This window comes from Theobroma umbraticum, unplaced genomic scaffold (genome assembly GCF_002168275.2).
Source record: "Theobroma umbraticum cultivar Fairchild unplaced genomic scaffold, ASM216827v3 scaffold_44.0, whole genome shotgun sequence".
Classification (NCBI taxonomy): Eukaryota; Viridiplantae; Streptophyta; class Magnoliopsida; order Malvales; family Malvaceae; genus Theobroma; species Theobroma umbraticum.
Window position 1 is genome coordinate 4,789,457 of NW_018397255.1, and position 22,590 is coordinate 4,812,046.

General features: G+C 34.8%; 3 protein-coding genes across 4 annotated transcripts; all 3 read right to left on the reverse strand.

Annotated features, from left to right (window-relative positions):
* Positions 1-4,893: 4,893 nt before the first annotated feature.
* BST1 (DNAse I-like superfamily protein) lies at positions 4,894-8,403 on the reverse strand. Its single transcript, XM_021418321.2, has 7 exons — positions 8,297-8,403; positions 8,089-8,193; positions 6,823-7,402; positions 6,391-6,584; positions 6,174-6,282; positions 5,252-5,400; positions 4,894-5,153 (listed from the first exon to the last, which is right to left on the reverse strand). Exons 1-7 carry the CDS (start codon positions 8,326-8,328, stop codon positions 4,931-4,933), a joined length of 1,392 nt encoding a protein of 463 aa, XP_021273996.2. The 5' UTR covers positions 8,329-8,403; the 3' UTR covers positions 4,894-4,930.
* Positions 8,404-13,303: 4,900 nt separating this feature from the next.
* On the reverse strand, positions 13,304-13,864 carry LOC110409948 (protein DOWNSTREAM OF FLC-like). Its single transcript, XM_021419474.1, has 2 exons — positions 13,717-13,864; positions 13,304-13,629 (listed from the first exon to the last, which is right to left on the reverse strand). The coding sequence occupies exons 1-2, from the start codon at positions 13,862-13,864 to the stop codon at positions 13,304-13,306; spliced, it is 474 nt and encodes a 157-aa protein (XP_021275149.1).
* Positions 13,865-19,675: 5,811 nt separating this feature from the next.
* LOC110409537 (UPSTREAM OF FLC protein (DUF966)) lies at positions 19,676-21,986 on the reverse strand. 2 transcript variants are annotated; one of them, XM_021418907.2, is made up of 5 exons: positions 21,668-21,986; positions 21,513-21,582; positions 21,318-21,421; positions 20,435-21,203; positions 19,676-20,081 (listed from the first exon to the last, which is right to left on the reverse strand). In XM_021418907.2, exons 1-5 carry the CDS (start codon positions 21,852-21,854, stop codon positions 19,967-19,969), a joined length of 1,245 nt encoding a protein of 414 aa, XP_021274582.1. In that variant the 5' UTR covers positions 21,855-21,986; the 3' UTR covers positions 19,676-19,966. The 2 variants fall into 2 exon arrangements, with proteins under 2 accessions (XP_021274582.1, XP_021274581.1); XM_021418906.2 differs by having other exon boundaries at positions 19,677-20,081; positions 21,309-21,421.
* Between the last annotated feature and the right edge of the window lie 604 nt (positions 21,987-22,590).

Consider the following 22,590-nt stretch of genomic DNA (forward strand, 5'->3'; position numbering starts at 1 on the left):
TTATGGGTACTTCCCTCCATTTGCTTGTTGAAGTTTTCTTTTGTTTTTAATGGCCCATGCTCCCTTGCTTTTGTCAAATTTCCTTTAAAAAAAGGGAAAAAAAAGCCATTCTAATCAATGTTTTTTTTTTCTTTGCACTTTGATTTATGCTCATCCTGGTTGAGTTGTAACATTAATTGAGGATGACAATACAGTCTTTCTTTGCATTTCCTTTTAATCAGCCTGCAGTAATTTACCTTGATTACTTTGGAAAATGAACTTTCAATTTTGCCTTTTTTTTTCCTCCTTTGTTTTTTGGGATGACAAACCTTTATATTTTTCTTTTCACCAACTCCAATGGGTTAATATCTTTATCATGTTGGTTGGTTTTGTTGGAGATAGACCAAGCATTAATGCAATTATTGACACTAGAATCAAAACTAAACCTAAAGGATTTGTGAAACTGTGTCTTAGAGATACTTTATAAGATATAGAGTTCAATTGATAGATGTTTGGACATTTATTAAAATTAGTTAAAATCTTTACTCAATGCAAAAAAATCATCTTATTAATTGTTAATTATTGTTTTTAATGTAGAAACATTAGTATAAATAACAACTTAAAAAATGTACCAATGCACATTGCCCTTAAGAGTCTGATATATAGGATAAGCAACTGATAGAACTGATTAGAACAGAAAATCCAAAGTACTAGGGGAAAGAGAGAGAGAGAGAGAGAGAGAGAGAGAGAGAGAGAGAGAGAGAGAGAGAGAGAGAGAGAGCAAAGTTAAAAGTTGCATAGAGAACAGAAAAAAGCAAGCTGGTTTCCTCATATCCTGTCCTATCCTTTATCTTTTAAGATCTTAGAATAAGGTTAACAAACCAGTATTTTTTTCTTTGTAAATCTTGGATCTTGTATCATTCTGATTTCTCTTTTCACTGCTAAGTGAAGTGTTTTCTTTGTCTGTATATGTATAAATGTCTCGTATTCTTTCTAAACTCAATCTGAAATACTAACAAAAGTAATATTTGTCCTAGAATTGCTTTATTCGTGGTTGTTAAATACTTCCTTCTGTGAACAGAATGGTAATGGTTGTTAAATAATGATTAAAAAGATCCCAGCCTCCCAGGTTGTTCCATTCCAATGGTTGGCTTGTTCATAGGTAATGTTAGAACTGCGAGCCCCACAGCTGATTTTATTTTATTTGAATGGCTTAGAAATATGTTATAGGGTTGAGAAATTTGGGCCAGACTCGGCTTGATTGAATCCCAAATGATTATTTGATTATCTTGAGTGGATTTGGGTTTAAATTTTAAAATCATTGGGCTCATTGGGAGCCGGTTGTAATGCTTATCTCGGCCTTTTGACTACAAGATCAAGTGCATACTTTGAATACATCTACAACCATACCATTATTTCAGTTATGGACAGTTGCATCCTTTGGCCCTGGAGCCAGGAGCAGGAGGTCGAAGATTTTGCTGACAGCAGCTGTAACTTGGCAGATGCCTTTGCGCTTGGATGGTAGCCTTCCTTTTCGTTTTAGTGCAGCAGTTATGGATGTCCCTGCGCCCTACAATAGAACCCTTTAAAGTTTGGAGGAGATTGAATCTTGATGATTCACCTTTTGAGGCAATTTTAAGAAGTAGTAATTAAACTGATATTCAACTACTTTTAGTACTGGCAATAATCACTTTATTGTTTGTTTAGTTTTATTGCTTGCTTCTCATGACCAGAAATTTAGCAGTTACCATTAATCTGTCTTTCCCGAAGGAAGACAGGATGGTTACTATAGGATAGGACTCGGAGCCTGTTCTCTTGTTAAAAGGCAAATGATTCTTCGTAAAAGTTGGTTTTCAAAACGTTACAAAAACAAAACTGATAGCAAAAAGATGGAGGAAATTAGTGAAAAGCTGTAACAAGCTCTGTCAGCAACTTCGTTTTCTTAGCTCAAGTCAGAAATAAGTTGAGAACAGCTGCATGTTTATGTAAACTACCAATTGAACAACAATCATCTTAAAACGATGATAAAAGGTCAGAGGTTAAAATGTCAGAATTCACTAACCACTTTTTTGATATGATCCAATGGCGGAGTCACGATTTTATGTTTGAAAGCAAAAAAAATAAAAACGATATTTACAAATTAAACAGTCATATAGAAATTCAATGTTTAACAATAATGTAAAACAACTTAGATAAACAAAGTTTGTATGAAAATTATACAAATAAATCCTGAAAATTATTCAAATGAATCAATCTTAATAATTTCCTTAGAAGAATTAATTAGTAAATAATTTAATAATGGCAATAATCTCAATTTCTAAATAAATTTAACAACAAACAAAAATTAACAAATATAATAACAAAAATCTCAATGAGAAGTAATCTTTTAAAAACTATTAAGGACTATTAATAACCAATTCAATGGAGAAACAATTATCTAAAATTAATCAAAAAAATTAAATACAATATTAATAAACTATTCAATGAGGAAGCAATTTTTAAATAAAACACTTAATTGTTCACAAGAATCTAAGTGAAGAAAAAGGCATAATTAATTTGTAGGAAAACGATCAAGTAATCTCTAAATAAATAAGTAATAACTAATCTTAGGTGCTTAATCAAATTACTTTCAACAAAACATGACTAAGATGGTAAATCATAAAACAAAATCATCAAGGAGAAATTATTAATTAAAAAAAATTTTAAGTTGAAAATGTTAAAAATAAAATAAGTAAATAAACTAATCTTACCAATTATTATGGTATGAAGATTGAGTTACTAACTTAAGTTATCTACACAAAGAATGCTGACAAGCAAAAAAGTATAAAAAGAATTTTTTTTTTGTTTCCACAACATTTGGTAAAATAAAAAAAAGAATAAGTAGTGGTTGTGAGGTTTTAGAGAAGTGGGGTTTGAAAATAATTTTGTTGCAATTGATTTTATAAATTTTTTGTGGAAAGTGCAACTGGTTTTGTTTTAGTCTTATTAAAATTAATTGTTGACTAATTGTTGTGAGATATTTCACTAAACAAAAATTTATTGTAAGAGTAAAATTATAAAATTTCTAAGAAAATGACAAATTATAAAAATTTAAAAATTATTGAAGAGGTGAAATTAATTTTTTTTAAAAAAATTATAGGTAAATTATAAAAATTTAAAAATGGTTGAGGGAGCCTAGCCGCCACTAGCCCGCCTTTCCTTCGCCTTTGGATATGCAGACATGTGCTTATTGTTAGATGGATCCTGAAAGACAGTTGTCGATAATATGATATCAGAATTTAAAAATAACGTTTTTTAATGAGAAGACTTGTACGTTTTTTATAAGAAGAGGTGTGCTTGTTATTGGATAAATCTTGAAAGACAGTCGTCCATAAAATTTTAGATAATTAATAAAATATTTACAAATAATCAATAAAAAGTTTAATAAATAATTTGGCCCATGCAACACGACACTCTAGGCCATTTATATTAATAAGTTACAAATCCAATATAAGAAGTTTTAACATAATAGTTGTTCTTGCTATAAACGATTATACTAAATTGAGAAAATTTTGGAGATTCATATGTTTTACTTATGAGTAGCTACAAAATAAATAATATAACAAAATAATTCATGAGTGTCATAACATGAAATCATGCATCAATATTTTGTTTTTACATTTTTTTAAAAAAAAAATCATAAAAGTACTTTCATTAAAATGAGAGAACGAAACAATTCCCTCCATCGTGTACAAGCCAAAAAATAGCTTCCAGACCCTTAGACTATTGGTCCATATGCTTCTCACTCCAGTATATCTTCCCAATAATCATTTCCAAACACTCAAGATCAACAGGATATCGACGCATATCCCTTACCATAATACAGACATCAAACCAACGAAAAACCTATCACCCCTGCATTATCAATATTGCAAGTGCCGACTTCAAAACAAAAAGAAATCATATTCAGGCATATACATTACATAACCAATCTGCAGAACTGTTGAAAGATGATCACAAATATGGAAATTTAAGAAGCAGACTTGGCGGGAAGGTTGAGAGGCTGAAGAAGGAAGAAGAAGAAGAAGAGGGATGAGTAGCACGATGCCGTTTCATACTTCAGCAGCTGATACGCCAAGATTAGGTGTCGTTTTACTCAGTTACTTTACTGTTTGGGTAACACGACTGTAGCTCTTGTCGTTTTATTTTGTTGTGTTACCTGTACGCTGGTTGAGTACGTCGTTTTGGTGAGTTTATATGGCTGCTAAGCCAGGTGTTCTCTGTTTTCTTTGTAGCCGTTGTCTGGTATTGAAAATATTATATGAAATAAAGCTTGAAAAGGTTCATCTCTATCTTGTAAAAGATTTACCTTTACTATATTTAGTACATTTAACGTTTCGCACGTATAAATAACATAAACATCATCAAATAACAACAAAAATAATGAAATCATGTGTTAAATTTCTCTTATTCGAACTTTTTATTATTTTTTTAATCTAAAGAGTTTGTGCCTTCTGGTGTTGCTGTTGAGCTCTTCTCTGGTATCATTGGACTTTATATCCACAAATATATATATATATATATATAATTTCTTTTCTTCGTTTATATATATTATGCGGACTTCAGGTAGGAATATGCTCAGTGAAATCTGTTTATTTACTAGACAAAAGTCTCTTGAAGCAGAAGATTAAGAAGTTTTATGTAGGGTTTTGTTTTTCTTTTGCCTTTCCCCTTAGAATTGCTTCCTGGTGATGTCAGTGTTTCCCCCTATGTTGTATTTGGAAGCCGCTTTTCATCAATAGATATAGTGCAGTTACATCCTAGTCTAGTGTGTATATCTCTCAGATCATTTGTTACATTTCATTCCACCTCTGAAGAAAGAAAAAGAAAAAAGAATGAAAGTATTTTAGAGGAAAACGACATACAGGTGAAACTTTATGATCTAAACAAAATAAACAAATGACGCTCTCAGTTAGAGCTCATAGAAGCTATGCCTTTTAGGCATGAAATCTTCATAGTCCAATCTCTTTCCGCCGCAGGAATAGCCTTTCCTGAATCTGTTATCGTATTTTCTTCTTACTTCTACCTCAACAGAAAAGACAGCAGAAACAGGTCTGTGATCTGAGAATCTTGACTCTCCACGAACATAAGATAATTGCTCAATGCCTGAACCGTGCCATAATATCCTATCACACCTGGGATGTTTCAATTTCAAGAGAATCAACATTTCCGTTTAGCAATCGATTAACTGTTTACAAGTCACCCTCATCAATGTATGAAGTGAAAAGTATACCATGCAGGGGTTCGGCGTTTCTTCTTGGATTTGACTGTTTCTCCAGCGTAGGAATCTGAATTATGCGAATACTTGTAAGTAGGAGCAAAGTGTATCCGTCCCTCTTTGAAACCATTGAATACTCTTCCGGCTTCTCTCTCCATATTTAACTGCAGTCAATAGAAAACAACGGGTCAGCCAAGTGAAAACATAAACGAAGCTAACAGTACCATGCTATTCATCCTCTGTATTTACCTTTTCAGTTGTCATACTGATTAACTGAACTCGGTTGGATTTGCATGGAAGCAACATTAAGAAAAGGACCGGCCGACTTTTGACTTTGGTTTCACAAATTTATGGCAAAGCAGGTTGTTGTTGACCTTGCCTATTCATGACAAGGGTTGACATCATTATCTCAATTTCTATGCAATTTTCAAACCCCTATGAATTCCTGTCTGTAAATTCCAATTCTCCACCACTCCTCTTTCTTCTACAAGGTAATTTCAACGAGGGTGGAATATCGTTTTGGATATTTCTTGTTTCATTAATCCAGATGTCTAACACAAAAGAAAGTTGGGGCCATGACCTATGAACATATCACTGCTTTCTAATCTGATAAGGTTGCTTCTTTTTCCCACTACCCTGCAGAATACTTTCAGCAGGAATTTTTCTTTTTCCTTTTTGTTTAGGGTTCTTCTCTTGTGGAAGGGAGGGGTAGAGGACCAGAATAGACAAAGATTACACAGCATTTATCATGCAATCAACATAAATATGAATAGAAAAACTGAAACATTAGAATATTAAGAAAGGGGAAGAAAGATTACGCCCTTCCTCAGTTGCTTCTAGAAATTTTTATACTAATTAATCAACAGTTAGGCGGTGAGAATTATTAATCTAAAAATCTTGTTTCTTTAACGGTCAGGAGTAGTCGAAAGTGACAGACCTGATCTTTCTCCAGAAGGGTGTCCCAATGATTATCCTCCAAAAGGGTCCTTGTTTTCTCGTAGCTCAAAGCTACCCGATAATTCAAATCTCCAAGCCATATTACTCGGCTGCAATATTTTTAATTTAAAACAATAATCGTTAAATAAAAGACATAGTAGAAATGAAAAAAGGGTCAATAAATTGTAAAAAAAAAATTAAAATCAATACAAACATACTCATGCTCAATGATATTCTCTGGCGCTCGATGATTCGGAGTTCTGCAAATCTTGGGGAACTGTGTGCCTTTAAGGATCTCAGTAACATCGGCATTTCTCTTGAGCTCATCGCCTTCCTTCTCGCCAGAAGCTAAGTGACTACAAACGAAGCAAAAGCTTGTTTGGTGCAAGGACATGCTTACTGCTATACATCCCTGCAATATTGTAATAGTCCCGCATGAATTAACCTAGAACATTCTCAAATTATTGTCTTTCAGGTTTCTAGCAATGCAATCATTGACCAGAATATGCTAATTTATAAAACCTGGATTGTTTAATTAGCTTTTAAAACAAAATGGCTTAATATATAGGCTGCATGCATTAATAGTTTCTCCAAACAATGAATGGAATCCCTGGAAGAAATAAAATCACCATCATTCATATATTGCTAACCTTGTTGCCAAGGCGTCCCATTATTCCTCTTCCAACGGAGGAAACCCTGAGATGAGCAATGTATGGCACTAACTCCTTTCGAGCCCATACTGAGACGAAAATTCCAACCATCTGCTTGCTAGCTATAAGGCGGTAACCCATCTGGCCAGCCGAGAAAGGTGGGGACATATCAGAAAGTGCAACCAACTCATCAACGTTACTATCAGGACGCACAGGAAGAGGACCAAGGTCTAGTTTATTTGTTAAATCACTAAGCTTCTTTTGCCTTCGCTTCTCCCGAGTTGTCGAATCAACAGGACAGTTGCAAGTCTTCAGAAGGCTACTATCAGCCCTGAAATTCTTACTCAGGACTTTGAGAGCAGGTTTGTTGAAAAAGTGAAGACTGGCAGAAGATTTTGACTCCTTCGAGTTATTGCTGTTAGAGTGTTTCGAACCATGGCCAGAGTCAGGAGAAGAGTGGATAGAATCGTGATGCGGCCTGCTCAGTGCTTGGTTTATAAGGGCCAGCCATTTTGCGGCAGGTTCATTGTCTTCAAGTACTAGAACATTTCCCGCATTGAGTGGAACAATTTCCTGAAACCTGGGAAATCAATATTCTAAGTAAAACAAGCTCCAAAATCTTCTCATTGCAGTGCTTTTTCAAAATAACTGTTGGATTTTTGGTTTTGGAGAGAAGCTTAACAAAGTAAAAAGATAAAAGAACAGCAGCCATGAATGAGAAAGAAAAGAAACACAAAGAGAACCGAGACTTAATAGGAATAGGTTTGTGGAACCATATTGAAGAGCTATCAATGTGTTGGTTCATTTACTTCAATCTTCAGCATAAGTATATATACAACAATAAAAGAGTTATTGACTAGCAGTCAATAAGGTGCAAAGCATTACACATCCGATCCATGTAAGGCAAGTATCCATCATTACAACAGAAAATCATAATTGCACTATACTCCTAGCTGCTGCAAGTCCTATCAAATCTGGGGTTCATCACCTTGCTGTTTTCAAATCTTCATACACTTTATTTTAGGTAGTTTCAGTTTCCAACAATAACACTGATGAAATTCTGCATGTATGTTTGTTATTACAGTGTCATGTAGCACTTCAATAAAAGCAGGAAACAAATCAGGACTATTTCTTTCTTGTGATCTTGCTACAGCTATCTCCAAACTATTCTTTCTAGGATGGAGCTTGGGTTATTGTTCAATACTTATTAAAAAAATACCGACATAGACCAGAAACTGAAAGAACACAATTGTGAGTCAATCATACCCACAGACGTATATATCTGCAGAGCTCTCCATTAGCAAGAAATTTTCCAGGTTCATGTCACTGTTGGGTGTCTTCCCTCCCACATTCCAAGTTGCAACAAATATCCTGCAAGCCCAAAAATGGCATTCCTGCTGTAAGATAACATAGGCCTCATCAAAAGTAAAATGACAATTCACTGAACAGATAAATGATAACAACGAGTCCATACCGAAAATCCCGAATTTCAGTCACCGGTGCCATGGAACGCTCGAAATTTGAGAGATTCAGCCCTTCGATTAGCCCTCCACTTTCATGTTTTTCTGGGAGTAGATAAGAAATTAGCATCATGGTGTAACATTATTTTTTTTCCCCTCTCCCAGTTCTAGATTCTAACACTAACAATTTGTCAATAATAAGGCCAAAGGGTCAACATCAGAACTGAAACTTCCACTGATCCATTTATGTTTCTTCCCCTTCAATTACAAATATCTGGCTTATAAATCAAACTTTTTCTTGTTAGGTAAGCTACCAAAATTCTTCAGCAGATAAGAAAAAATTTAGTCTTCCTGCTCTGGGGATACGTGGCTTATACCCTTTACACACAAAAGCAATGAAAGCTGCCATCCCGTATTATTATAACTATAAAATATCAACATTTTCATAACCACATCCTGCCTAGAACAAAGGTGTGGGAAGGAATAAAACGGCTCATTGCACCTAATACACTCATCATACCTGAGAAACTTTTTCTCATGAAAGGAGAGACTTCCATAAATTCTTTTCTCCTTGATGTAATCTTCTTCTCCAAATCTACCAAATATCGATATCCCATAAAAGATTTAAATAACTCAAGAAAAAAAAACATTAAAACTGATTCAAATAGTCGGAGAGAGAGAGAGAGAAGAGTAATAAATACCAGGAGAAACTCCACCACAATCTGGTAATACAGAATCATCATCTGAGCGTCCTCTAACCCGTCTCTTGGAAGTAAAAATCTTTGGAATAATGGACTTGATCCCAACAACATTTGACAATTAAACAAATCAAACACACATAGAAACAATTGTTCCCATGCATAAAATCGAGAAATAAAACAAAGGGTAAAGTATACCTTCTTTTTCTTGTCATTCTTGACAGAATTATCAGGAGAGGTAACAGTGGAGGATGTGGAGGCGGTGGTGGTGGTGGTGGTGGTGGCGGTGGAGGCGGTTGAAGCATTGGCCTTGGTCATCCCCAGGTTGGCTTTCATTCATTAGGTTACTTTGAAAAATTATAGTACGAAATAACCGTCCAATTTCCAATGTCTAGAGTGTCAAATTACGAAGATTCAAATCCAAACAAGGCTGATTGAAGAAGAAAATTTTTTTTTCTTTTAATTTTTGGGGAAAGAATAATGAAAAAATAATATTTTTTGTGATAAGTTTGATAGGATGAGATTTTGGCGCCAATTCTTTCGGAGAGAATAAGACTTAAAGAGGGCAAGAGGAGAAACCGTTGAGTCACAGTTCACAAAAACTTGAATTTGCTTTATGGCTTGCTGCTCTGTCTACGCACTTCTACAACGCATCATTTTCATTTTTGTGTCCATTCCATCCTCTGCTCTGCTCGTCTTCTCTTTCAATTTATAACAAAATATGTCGAGGGAACTTATAAATTAAACAAACTCTATTGACCAACACAGAATCTTTAACCTTAATAAACATTCTTTACCAAACTGCCATTATATTTTGAATCATTTAGCACGATTCAAGAAACAAGAAACTAATGTAGGATAGAAGTTCTTGCCTTCCTAAAAATGGGATGATTGATAACATCATTAAGTCACATTTTATAATTGAGAAGTTATGATTCTAGAGGATCTTGTATTCTTTGCTGAAGGAACAGTTGATCTAATTAATCAAATGCAATGACATTTAGCTCGAATAATATCTACTTCAACAATTTATATGAACATATTTGGGTCATAACAAGTGTTCATAGGATTCGAATTGATTAAACTTTCTGTTAGTTTTAGAGGAAATTCTAGGCTCAAACAAGAAAATATCAATAATAATGTACATTCTTTCATTCAACCGTCTAGCTGTTATAACTGGAATAGCTTGCCTCTTGGTCTTTTCGCTGAAAACCTGACCACTCACCCTATGCATTATGATAGGCAACTGCAAAACGTACCAAGGGATTAAGCCATCTCTTTCTTACGGAGAATTTGACAAAATAAAAATAAAAATCATAATGAGGCATATATACTACTGTGAATATCAATAACGTTAATTTCAATTTAAGATTGACCATTTGAGAAATCCCTTTATAATGAAATTTATAGAATTTTAAGTCATGTATGTATCTGTGTCTGTATGTGTGTTTGTGTTCATGAAATTTCTTGAATTAGTTACCAGGGTACCCTGGAAAAAGTTAAATTTTGCATTTTATTGGACAGACTATATGTGGGATCTCAAATCAGAGAAAGCATCAGCATTTCATGCATCTTGTTAGAAACTGCCAAATGCAGGATCCAAGTTCTGTAACATCAATTGATTTTTATGTGTGTAAATAGAATGGAAGCAATAATCAAATCATTTCTGAACTAAGATAGAAGCATGATACAAAAACAGGAAACGCCAATTCAAGCAAATACTTTAATTGTCAATGCCTACAATGACGCCTTGAAGTCCATTGAGGAGACACCTTTCTGTGGCAGTGTTGAGTCATGGCAAGCATAGCTGTCATCTGTGCACGAATCAGTAATGATGTATAGATTGTGTCGACAGGTGTATTGCTTATTCTCCAGCCAGCTTCGACAGCTTCCTTACACCTTTCTTGGTTAAAGGGCCATCAACGCAACCAGTGAACAAATTTTTCTCATTCCTTAGAGATTCACTATGTCGAATTAATATCAAAGAAGATTCCTTTACAACCAAATTCACAAAGCCAAGATTAAAAGACGACACATACCCTAATCTCCATAGTTAACAATAGTAAGCGGAAAACATGAAGCACCAGAGACTTTCCTCATTTAAAACTAAACAGGAGAATGATCTAGGGCAAGTAAATTTCCTAACATAGGCAATATATATAATTAGTTTAGGATAAGATAAACTCATCCGATTTCTTATTTTTGTGATCATTTGTACCATGTGAGATAGATGAAACTGGATCCACCAGTGAAGAATGAGATGACAATGATGAACTACATGCAACTTAGACTGTCTAGACATAGAACTTCCTTTTGTTAGCAATCTAACGTCAACTGCAAAACCCTTTGAGATAAACTTCAATGAGTAATTCCCAAACTTTCTTTAAGAGCCCCTATCATCACCACATGACTTCAGCTGAATGGTCTCTACTGTTTGGTGGAACCTGCCAGTGGCAGTTTTAACAATCCAATGTAACCGACCAATCAAACCAGCAGCAAATTAATATTACAAAATAAGTTTTTATGGACTGGACAATACTGTTTCATAAAATGCTAATGCTGACGATTACTGCCATTGTAAGATTAATAAGAACCTGATGAGCAGACGGCTGCACTAAATTTCATTAATAAGCTTATAATTGAGTAATTTCATACAGAATTAGAGATTCAAATAGCCCTAATCCCCACTAAACATAACCAGAGTTAAACTCAAGGATACGAATGATTGATTTATAACAGGTTTGTCCTCCTCAACATACCTCCTTAACGTCAGTTAATTCAATCCGAAAACCCAGTTTAAAATCAAGCCAAATCATTAATTTCTTAATTTGCATAACATTCTTTTCTTAAAAAAAATATCAGAATAAAACTCCACGTGAGTTGAGATTCAACTAGACTGTCTCATGTCAGCCTCACTATAAAATAATAAAAGACAAAACCCACCACCCAAAAAACGAATTCCAGCATGCAATAAATAACTGGGACTCTGGGAAGGCAGATAAGTTTTCCACTTTCCAATAAGTCACTCAATTAAATCAAACAAAACCTACAACATATTCATCGAAGGTGTAATGGGTAAAACGAAGGAGAAAAAATTAACTAAACAAAGCCATTGCAAAGACAAAAATCGAATACTTTAAATACAAAAAGGGAAAGCAGAGGAGAAGATAAAAGATAGAACTCACTGGAGAGGTCAAATGGGTATGAATAGAACAGGCAAAAGACCTGTTGCCAAGCCACGTATTAATTTAGTGGGGAAACAGTGACTGGGGTGGCGGAGTCTCTTTCGCCAGTGCAAAAGTGGCTTGGCAACGTACGTAACTGACATTGTCGTCCTTTTAGGAGAATTTTTATTTTTGATCCATCATGATATGGGCCATGCTTGGCCTGCTAGATCCTGGGCTTACGTTTAGAGCCCACTGAGCTTACACGAATCTGTTACATGAATCAAGATTTTATGGAGAAATTGAAAGAAACATGGCATAGTAAAAAATTTAGATTATTGTATTTTTTTCCTAATAATATAGTAAGATTTGGGTTATATTCATTCTATCTTTTTTTTTTGGGAAAAACATAGGAGTAATTAATGATGTTTAAGTTCAGGTTGAACCATATTTAACCAAGCCAACCTCATAAATCTTATATTGAATTTGCAATTGTCCATCATAATTTTCTACCATTCCGACAAATGCTAATTAATATATTTAATTACAAAGCTTAAGTAAGATGTTACAGCTTTGCTGGCTTTACATATTTGTCCCCAATTATAATTATCAAGCTTTATAATAGTGATGCATTATAAACTAAAAGAGATCATGCATCTGAGCATTTGCAGATATATATTATGCATTGCTTTACTTGAAGAAGATTGGATTTGATTTAATGTAAAAATGTAACTAGTTTAGAAAATGGAAGGAACAAATTGGGTCGAAAAGTTTTGGATCAATATTTTGTGACAATGGAAAGAGGTGTGGGTTTCAAGACTAATGATCAGTTTGTTAACGTTTTTGGTGTTACGAATGATGGCCCAGGACATGACTTTCTAAATGGCAACAAAATCCAATTTCTAACCCATACGAAACATCTAATAAACAAAATGAAAGACCACAAGTAAGTTACCCGATCAGTAAATCTAGTATTATACCATATTCCAATAGACGAAAAGACATAATGTAGAACATTCTTTTTTTTCAATGAGTAGGAGAGATACATATGCACCGATCATCAAGAAAATGACTGGTGAATATGGATCAACATGTCTTAGACCTGGACCTAAAATCCAGAAAAACACCAAGCTAAAACAAGAAGAAGTACATAAATTCTCTATGCATCATCCTGCAATAACTTCTGGAGCAATTCTTGGCAGCCAGCCGCTGCCTCATCCTGGAGGAATCCCATTGCGTTTGCATAATGAAGGTTGGAAATGACACCATTGCTTCGGGTGAGAATGACAGTAGCCTTGTTACGTCCAGGATCCGCATTTCTGCAGCTTGGAATGGGGCTGCTAACAAGTGTGGCATAGCATATTTGGTCTTGGTGGTCATCTTCGACCAAAATGTCATATGTTCCAGTTGAGTCAGTCACTTCCCCAACGCTGAATTTCAGACTTAACGTGGTCCTGTCGTAGCACTTGATTTCAACCCTTGCACCTGGAAAAAAAAAACCATGAAAGACCTACTACGATTAAGCATTAAACAAAAACAAATCATAACAGGAAAAGAAAGACTAAATTATACCAGGTATGTAAGAGCATTTAGATGTCTCAAAGCCAGCACGACAGGCATCACAGTAAACTTTACCGACAATGCGGAAAGGTTCCCCGCCTGCATTGACGAGCGCAGGGAGAACACAGAGAGCAAGCAACAACAGCAATTTAGTAGTCATTGCCTTGGGAAGAACAAGCAGTAGAAAAAGGCTTATCCAAAGAGAAGGAAAGGCTGAAAACGGAAAATATAGGGGCCAGGAAAGAGAGTGATATTTTATAGGGGTTGTTCATGCATAACGTTTCAATAGTTGAGGGACTTTGAAGATGGTCACATGCAGGAACAATATTGAAAGATTTCGCGTCTTGCGGCATTTTGTTCTCAAATTTTGCATTAATTTGGGGGTCGGTCAGATCCACTTGCCAAATCCTCCGTTTGCGCCAAATTGAGTTTATGGATTCTGCAAACCATAAATTATACTACTCCCCAACAATGTAATAAAGATGAGATGCTTAGGTACCTTAAACCAGCAGCAATTAAGTAACTAGTTATTATATCTTTGTGCCCAAACCGCGTATTGCATTGCATTTCTGAAGTGGAATTTCTAAGCATAAGCTTTTTTTAATTTCGTTGACCAAAGCTTAATTAATTAGGTAGCATTTACAATTCCAAGACTAATACCGTAATGCTCATCGTTCTGATTGGGCTGCGGAAATACTACTTCCTCTATCATTATCTCTAGCCGGCTTGTGTTTCAGCCTAAATTGCAATAATGCCATTCTAAAGTAAGGCCTTCACGCCATGCAGAGAGCTACACTCACAATTCTAGTAACCAATTGTATAGCTAGGGAGGCAGCTTCATGTAGAAACTTGACATGCATGTGCCAATGCTAACTTAATGGAAGGGGAAGCAGGGAAGAAAAGTCATTGCGTGCCTATGACATGAACAAAAAACAAAAAGAAAAGAAAAGGTAATTAGTTTGACTTTAATGAATGTTATGGATCCCTATGACAAAACCATCGTATTTTGCAATTTCATTTTCAACTAAGGGGCTATATATTTAATGAAATTTTAAGATGAACAAGAGGGATATCATGTGCATGACGCGTGCGTACACTTTGGACCAAAAGTCAATTGCAGCTGTATCACATGAAGCTCACAAACAAGCATGCATTTTTTTTTCTTTATCAAGAAATCCAATATGGCTACGAATTTGGGTTTAAATCAAGTAGCCAAAAATGCCTTGAGATTTAAATAAGAATTTTAGATTTTATAAGCCAGTTTTGCAAATAAAAAAACTTGAATTAAAAAAAATACATTTGAAAAATGTTTTGTAAAAATAATTAGTGAAAATTTATGATTTGAGATTTTTGATTATATATATATATATATCTGATATTAAAAGTGTTGCAGAGAATTAAAAATATCAAAAAAAATATGATGTTAAAAAGTAAAAAATAAGTTATTTTCTTTTGTGTTTACTTATAAGTAGAGTGTAAGTATATATTATTGTTACACATAATATCATAAAATTATAGAAATACAATTGAATTTTTTTTTAAAAAAATAAAAGTTGCTTCCAACCAGCAAATAAATAGTTATTATTCTCTTTATATTTTTATTTTAAATCTAATATCTACATAAATCAAAAGATGATATAATATTATATACTTTGATATACCTCACGTAAAATATTACCAAAAAAAGAGTAATGCTATACAATTCAAATGGCAATTATGTAATTTTAAGCACGGCATTTTGTTTTTCATAGGATTTTTGGCCTACTGAAGCCGAGAGTCTAAATTTCTCTTTTAAAGAACTACCCAATGGGCCAGTCGTGGTAGGATAGGACTGATCACCTAAGGGCCTAGCCAATAGCCACTGGCGTTGTCAGAGTCACAGATGACCTTTTCTCGCTTTTGTGGGGCCTGGCTGGTGGGGTTTTGGCTTTGCCAGGGAGTTGGTGTAGGCGATATTGCATCGGTGCGCCATATAAAGGCCGGCGTCGGCTGCTCAGCTTTCAATCTCACTGATATTTAGTGAAAATTGGGATGAATTTTTTAAATTTATAAATAATTTTTTTTTCTATTTAATAAATTTTAATTTTTTTCTCAATTGTCATTAGTAGTCGAGCTATCCATCCAAGCTCGTGGGCCTAATCTAAACTTGAACCAGTTTGATTAATTTATTTTATTAATAATTTTAAATCTTTATTAAATTCTAATCTTAACATATATTTAAAATATTAATATAAAATAACATATTGTTATTTTAATAATAAAATAATAATTAAATGACAAACCTGATTGGCCTCAAGCTTGGCTTTAAGAAAGGAGGCTCAATAAGCTTTGACTAGTATCCAATCCAAGGACACCTCTAATTGTTAATGACGTTGCAGCCTTTTGGTCTAAATATTTCAACTTATAATTATCATAATTGTCTCTACTAAACGAAAAATTTTTGGCTAAAAATTTATAACACATTTAAAAGTACAGATATTAGAAAACTTTTTGATTGACAAAATTGGTCATATTTGTTCATTATATTTCTAAATTGCTATTTGCAAAATTTTTTTATTAATATTAATAAGATTTATCTATTATATAAATATGAAAAGATTTTAATTGTATCAAATGATTTTCATCAAAATTTTTGTTTATTATAAACATTACTAGGATTTATCTAATTTATAGATAAAAATTTTAATTGCATTAAATTACTTCAATTAAAAACTATATATGTTAATTCTTGTAGTATTAAATAATTTATAAATTAATAATAAAAAATCAATTATATATAATTATTTTTTATTTATTGGAAATTAACTTCAAACTTGATAAATATTTGAATTTTATATATAATCATTATTTTAAAAAATAAAAAATAAATATTTACATACAATGCAGGCAACAATAAATATAAATTTTGATAAATGAAACTAAACTTTACTTGCTGAGTATCCAATCCAATATATATGATTAAGACGGTCTAAAAAGGCGATCTGAACATAATCTTATGCCGCTCAAAGGGGTCATGGTTATGCACCTTTTAACAGGAATTGAACTGGCTGAATCTAATCTTATACCTCATCTACATTAATGACCGCTTTTACCCAACCACCAGCAGATCAACTGAAAAAAACCAATTGACCTAAAAAGCAAAAGGAATTTACAAGTCCCATTCTCACCCTGCATATGTACCAGACCCAACAGCAGGAGCATCCTGATAAAATGGTATATTTCATTCACATCCTTTTTGAATACAAGAGGCTGCTTATATAACATGTATAGAAATCTATCTTTGGAAGGTAATAACAAAAACCTAAGCTAGGATTATTGCAATTCCATAATTAATATAAACAAATAAAAATGAAATCTCCATAATCTTTCATAGGATCTTCTATTACAACTCATGCCAACAACCCCCCTCAAGTTGGTGCAAAAATGTCTCCAATGCCCAACTTGTCTAGTGAGTTATAAAAAATTTTGCTTGAGATTGCCTTTGTAAGGATGTCTACCAACTGTTTTTCTAACTTTACAAATAGAAATTGAACTATCTTAGCTTCAAGCTTCTCCTTGATAAAACGTCGGTCCACCTCAACATGTTTTGTCCAGTCATGTTGAATTGGGTTTCGTGCAATCTTTATGGCAGCTTTATTATTGCAAAACAGATTCATTGCAGAGCCGGATGAATAACCAATCTCTATCAGTAACGCCTTTAACCAAAGAAGCTCCTAGAGTCCTTTAGCCATGCTTCTAAACTCAGCTTCTGCGCTAGACAATGCGACCACCTTGACTTAATCGAGCTACTTCGATTCCCAAAAAATATTTTAGTCCTCCAAGGTTTTTCATTTCAAATTCGATTGCTAGATGCTTCTACAAGTTGGAAATCCCCTCCTTGCCATTCCCTGTAATTATCATGTCAACAACATAAATTATTAGAGCTGTTACCATCCTTCTTCGGTGCTTCAAGAATAGAGTATGATCTGAATTGCTTTGTTTGAAACCATGCTTCGTCATAGCCAAGCTAAATCGTTCAAACCACTCTCTCGATGATTGTTTTAATCCATATAGTGCCTTCAGCAGTTTGCATACCACTCCAATTTGTGAGGTAGTGAAGCCTGATGGAATGTCCATGTACACTTCTTTTACAAGATTCCCAAGAAGAAATGCATTTTTTACATTGAACTGATGTAGTGATGGAACTAATAAAGTTGATCTGAAAGAGATGGAACTAATAAAGTTTTTGGTAGTGACAAAGATGGTGAAAGTGCCATTCTTCTAGCCCCTGTAGCTGGGTATTTTACTTCATTAGCACATGCAATGCATGTCTGTTTTGGTTGAGTGGCTTTAACAAAATCTCGTGGATCAAATGTCATGCGATCAGTTGCCCCTGAATCAACAATCGAACCATGGTTACCTGAATCATTAAGGGCCATAGATTTGTTCGCCATAGCAGGTGAAGAGTCCTTTTGTGGTATTAGGGAAAGTCGAGATTCAATGTTTGTCACAGCAGGAGAAGAATCTCCAGTGTTCACGAATGTAGCTCGACCAGCTTCAAGTTTCCTTTTTTCCTTAAGTTCGTGCCACCATTCTGGATATCCATGTAGTTTAAAGCAAGTATCTCTAGCGTGTTTCATATTCCCACAGTGTGTGCAACCCTTTTCCTCTACTTGTGACTTCAACTTTGTTGATGTATTAGACTTCCCTTTGGACATCAAATGAAGTGAAGATTGCTGCTGTGGCTTCTGTCTTCCTTTCGAGATCATAACAGCACCAGCCACGATATCTCCTTTTGTCAACATCACTGTTTGTCTTAGATTTTCTCGACGAACATTTGCATAGGCTTGCTTTACTGTAGGAAATGGTTGAAGTTGAAGCACATTTCTTTGGATCTTGTCAAGACAATCACTTAATCTATCCAAAAAAGTATAAACCCTATCTTCTTGTAACATAAAGTTACACTTCTGTATATCAATTTCACATTTCATCACATTTGGACGACGAAAATCGATTTCTCTCTATAGTCTTTGAAAGTTGTTATAGTATGGCTCAATAGATCCTCCTCCTTGTTTAAGCCTCATCACCTTCCTTTTGAGGTCGTAAACTTGTGAGGTGTCGATGCTGTCAAAATATGTTGTAGCAGTAACTACCCATACTGCTTTCGCCGTTAGGAATCTAATGTAGTTACTGATCAATTTTGAATCCATAAAGTTGATTAGCCATCCTTTCACCACTGCATTTTCAGTTCTCCATTTACTAAAACTAGAATATGTCTCATGGGGTTGTGGAGCATCCCCATTTATGTATCCTAACTTGTCTTTGCTTGAGATGTACATCTCCATAGACCTGGGACCAAAGTCCATAATTGGTGTCGCCCAACTTGATGACGATCGGTGCGGTGGTAGATTCATGACTCGCCATGGTTGATGTCTGGTTCAACATCTGGGATATTTCAGACGTTAAGTATGCAAAGGATGACTTATCTCCTTAGGAATTTTCTGTTGAGGGTCCCATCGCTCTCAATCTTGTGTTTTTTTTTTTAATTTCTTTCTGCTATTCCATAGTAGAGTTTATTGCTCTGATATCATGATAAAATGGTATATTACATTCACATCCTTTTTGAATGCAATAGACTGCTTATATAACATATACAAAAATCTATCTTTAGAAGGTAATAACATAAATCTAGGCTAGGATTATTGAAATTTCATAATTAATGAAAACAAATAAAAAAGGAATGTCTATAATCTCTCCACAGGATCTTTTATTATAGATCATGCCAACACATCCATCACCAACTTGTGGTCTCCTCCACTTCTAACATTTTCCCCACTCTTGTACATACAAATACCATCTCCATCACTACTTTTCACCATAAAATGTGATGACACTCTTATTCTTATATGGGCATTCAATTTCGTGTTAAAAACACGCATCTGTTTTAATTAAAGAATTGAGTTTATATCTCATTTTCTTTTAAAAGAAAAAAAGAGCACACACACACACACGATAATGAAGAAAGGCTATCAACCGTATTTAAAGAAACGTTTAATAAAAAGAAACTCTAAACAGTTACTCCAGACAAATAGTAGTTGTAGTCCGTATAATTCCTGCAACCAGATCCAAAGGGACAGAAATATTGCAGCATCCTTTTACATTTTACTTTCAACAACTTTACTGAACCACAGCACCTCACTTAATCATGATAACGATAGCCTTTAATACACCCCTATCTGCTTATAATAATTACTGCCCCATCCACTTTTACTCGGTTCACCCCTCATTTTCTGCTTTGCTTTGATGATGGTAATTTCTTCCTAGGAATACATTTTCCTATTATTGCCTTGTCCTTTTTCTCCTCTTCCACTGTTTCGCCCAGTCCAGCCTTGCAGCTCCTGGTAAATAGGAACTTAAGTAAGTCAATGTGCCAAAACAAACCAAAAAAAATAATAAAAAAAAAGCATTTACTTCTATGATTTAGGTTCCAAACAACTGGTAGTGATGTTTTAAGATGGTTCGGATATTCAGAAAGTTTACCAAGACAAAATAGTATTGCTACTAAACAGTTACTATTCCAAGAAAAGAGAGTGGTTTGGAATTGAAAAGTAGATTAATCAATATTCTATTCCTATCACCTAAAATGATATTTGCATGCAATATGTCAATCTTTTGCATCACACTGTTCATTGTCCATTATTTTATTTCTACCAAGAAAATGGCAAAGTTAAAAGGAAACCAAATGAATCACCTTTCTTCATTATAGGAATTGGATTTTTTAAGCACTGGCACAGCCACAACTCGCTTCTCAGAACTCATTGACTCCACAATGCTGCCACTGAAATATTCCTTCTCTTCAGCCTGTAAATTACCAAACCTTGGATTCTCAGACATGCAGCTTATTATCTGATCATCTTCAGCAACCTTCAACGCACTCTTACAAAGAACCCCTCTGTGCAAATTTTCAGTCTTCTTCGCCACATTGTTTGGAACCGTTTGCTTCATTGTAGGCACGTTTTTTGCTTTAGTAACAGCTAAGTTCCCGCATGCAATAAGTTGAAGCAGAACCGAGTTGCGACTTGAAGCTGACCCAGGGGCAACTGGGTCACCATCTTCAAACCGCTTGGAAGTATTGTTTTTGCTTGGGTTTTGTTTTTCAGAGAGGATGGAAGAAGTTGATAGAAGGGAAGAGTCCTGTTGAGTTGGCTCAGAGATGTTTTTTTGTGGTTCTTGGTTATTTGTCTCTTGGTCGTCAAGCTCATCAGTAGAAACCCCTCTTGAGCAGCGAGAATGAGGAGTTGTGGAGCTTGTGTAAGATGTTTTCTCCTCATCTAATTCATACTCTTCCTCTTCCTCCTCCTCCTCTTCATCGAATTCTTGCTCTTCGTATGCCGTCCTCTCTGCTTCTTGGGCTCCCCCGTGTCGAGTCAGAGTAAAAGATGGGGATTTTTGTTTGGCATGAATGCTTGGTTCCTGAATATGTGGCACCCTGTTGCTGATTTTCAGTTGCTGTAATCTTTCTACAACAAACAAAAATTATCCCACCTAATAAAAAATTTGAATAAAAAGAAGTAGTTTTGTCAAGCTTTCATGGCAATGTTAAGAATGGAAACTAAGTAGCTGACCAGAGCAACCTTCAACCAATTCTGAGCCTTTGAGTACATATTCAGCCCCATCTGATGGATGGATAATGTCATTGTCTGCTAAGTCATTCCATACGTAACCATTCTTGTAACTCCTAATAATCAAACAGTAATGTTAGGCTGAAAACAAAGATAAAAAGGAAAAGAAAGTAATTTGATGGTTTAAGAACAAAAAGGGGAATGTACCTTTTGCAGGACCAAGAGTAAAGAGAGGACATTCCTTTGCCTCTGAGAGCTGTGAATCTTTCCATTACATCTATGAGAACGACAAGAGAAACAAGCAATTACAAAAAAGAAAGAACCAGCCATATGGGCAGATGAAAGTTTGAAGAATTAATTACCTCTCAAACGAAGTGGTTGATTGACCAAATGAGTGACTTCCATGTAATGAGGATGCTCAAGCTGGCCGTTTCTAGTCAGATAGTAAACAACTTGAACTTTTCTGATGGGCTTCACGACCTTCGGCTGCATGCAGACTTTGGCCCTGTCTGGGCTGGTTTCTCTGGCTCTTCTACTTCTCACATCCATATTCGCTTCACCCACTTACTCTTTCCTCCTCGTTCTTGACTTATTGTTTCTGTCAAGTTTGACAAAACCCCGAAACTCCTACTTTATATTCATTCACTGCACAGCTAGGAGGTAGTGAAAAGAAAAGGCAGAGGAACTAGAATAGACACCCGAATATTTGGCTCTAGATTACGCTTTACTTAAAAACATAATCCGAGTCTCCCTCCTTTAATTATAAGAAAAAAAAAACTAGGACAGATAAAAAAGGGAACATTAAAAAGGGTAAAATACAGTCTTAACTTCGGATTCTTTTAGATTTTATGGTTATAAGGAAATGGCGACAGAGAGACAGAGATGGAATGTGAGTGCAGGGTCACGGTCACAACAGTTGATGAATTTATTTTGACTTTTGGCAATGTTCTGATCCCGAACTGAGGCAAAAAAGAGATAATGAAAATTGGCCTGTAACAAACCAATTCAGAGAAGCTTGAAGCTGTCTGCAATAGCTCTATATTCTAGGATGTTAACGTCAGTGATATTAAGAGCCTTTATTACCAAGCACAGGATCACATGATGCTGGGAAACCCGACAATTTCAATAACTGGTTAAGATAAGTAAGTAATTTGGCAGAAAGTTTTGTTATGAGACTGTTGTTTTATCTGAGGGGTTCTTACTGTACATTGTAGATTTTACACCAGGCTTGGTAGTTTGCCCAATTGATAATGATCCAAGCATAAGAAAAGTTCACTTTTTAATT

Coding starts and splice junctions, on each gene's coding strand:
- BST1 (XM_021418321.2), bottom strand. CDS start 8,328: ATGGCACCGGTGACTGAAATTCGGGATTTTCG. Junction 6,283..6,390: donor GAGAATATCATTGAGCATGA/GTATGTTTGTAT, acceptor AAAATATTGCAG/CCGAGTAATATGGCTTGGAG. Junction 5,154..5,251: donor AAACGCCGAACCCCTGCATG/GTATACTTTTCA, acceptor GAAACATCCCAG/GTGTGATAGGATATTATGGC.
- LOC110409537 (XM_021418906.2), bottom strand. CDS start 21,854: ATGGATGTGAGAAGTAGAAGAGCCAGAGAAACCAGCCCAGACAGGGCC. Junction 21,204..21,308: donor ATTGGTTGAAGGTTGCTCTG/GTCAGCTACTTA, acceptor TGTTTGTTGTAG/AAAGATTACAGCAACTGAAA. Junction 20,082..20,434: donor AATTCCTATAATGAAGAAAG/GTGATTCATTTG, acceptor CCTATTTACCAG/GAGCTGCAAGGCTGGACTGG.
- LOC110409948 (XM_021419474.1), bottom strand. CDS start 13,864: ATGACTACTAAATTGCTGTTGTTGCTTGCTCTCTGTGTTCTCCCTGCG. Junction 13,630..13,716: donor TAAATGCTCTTACATACCTG/GTATAATTTAGT, acceptor TTTTTTTTCCAG/GTGCAAGGGTTGAAATCAAG.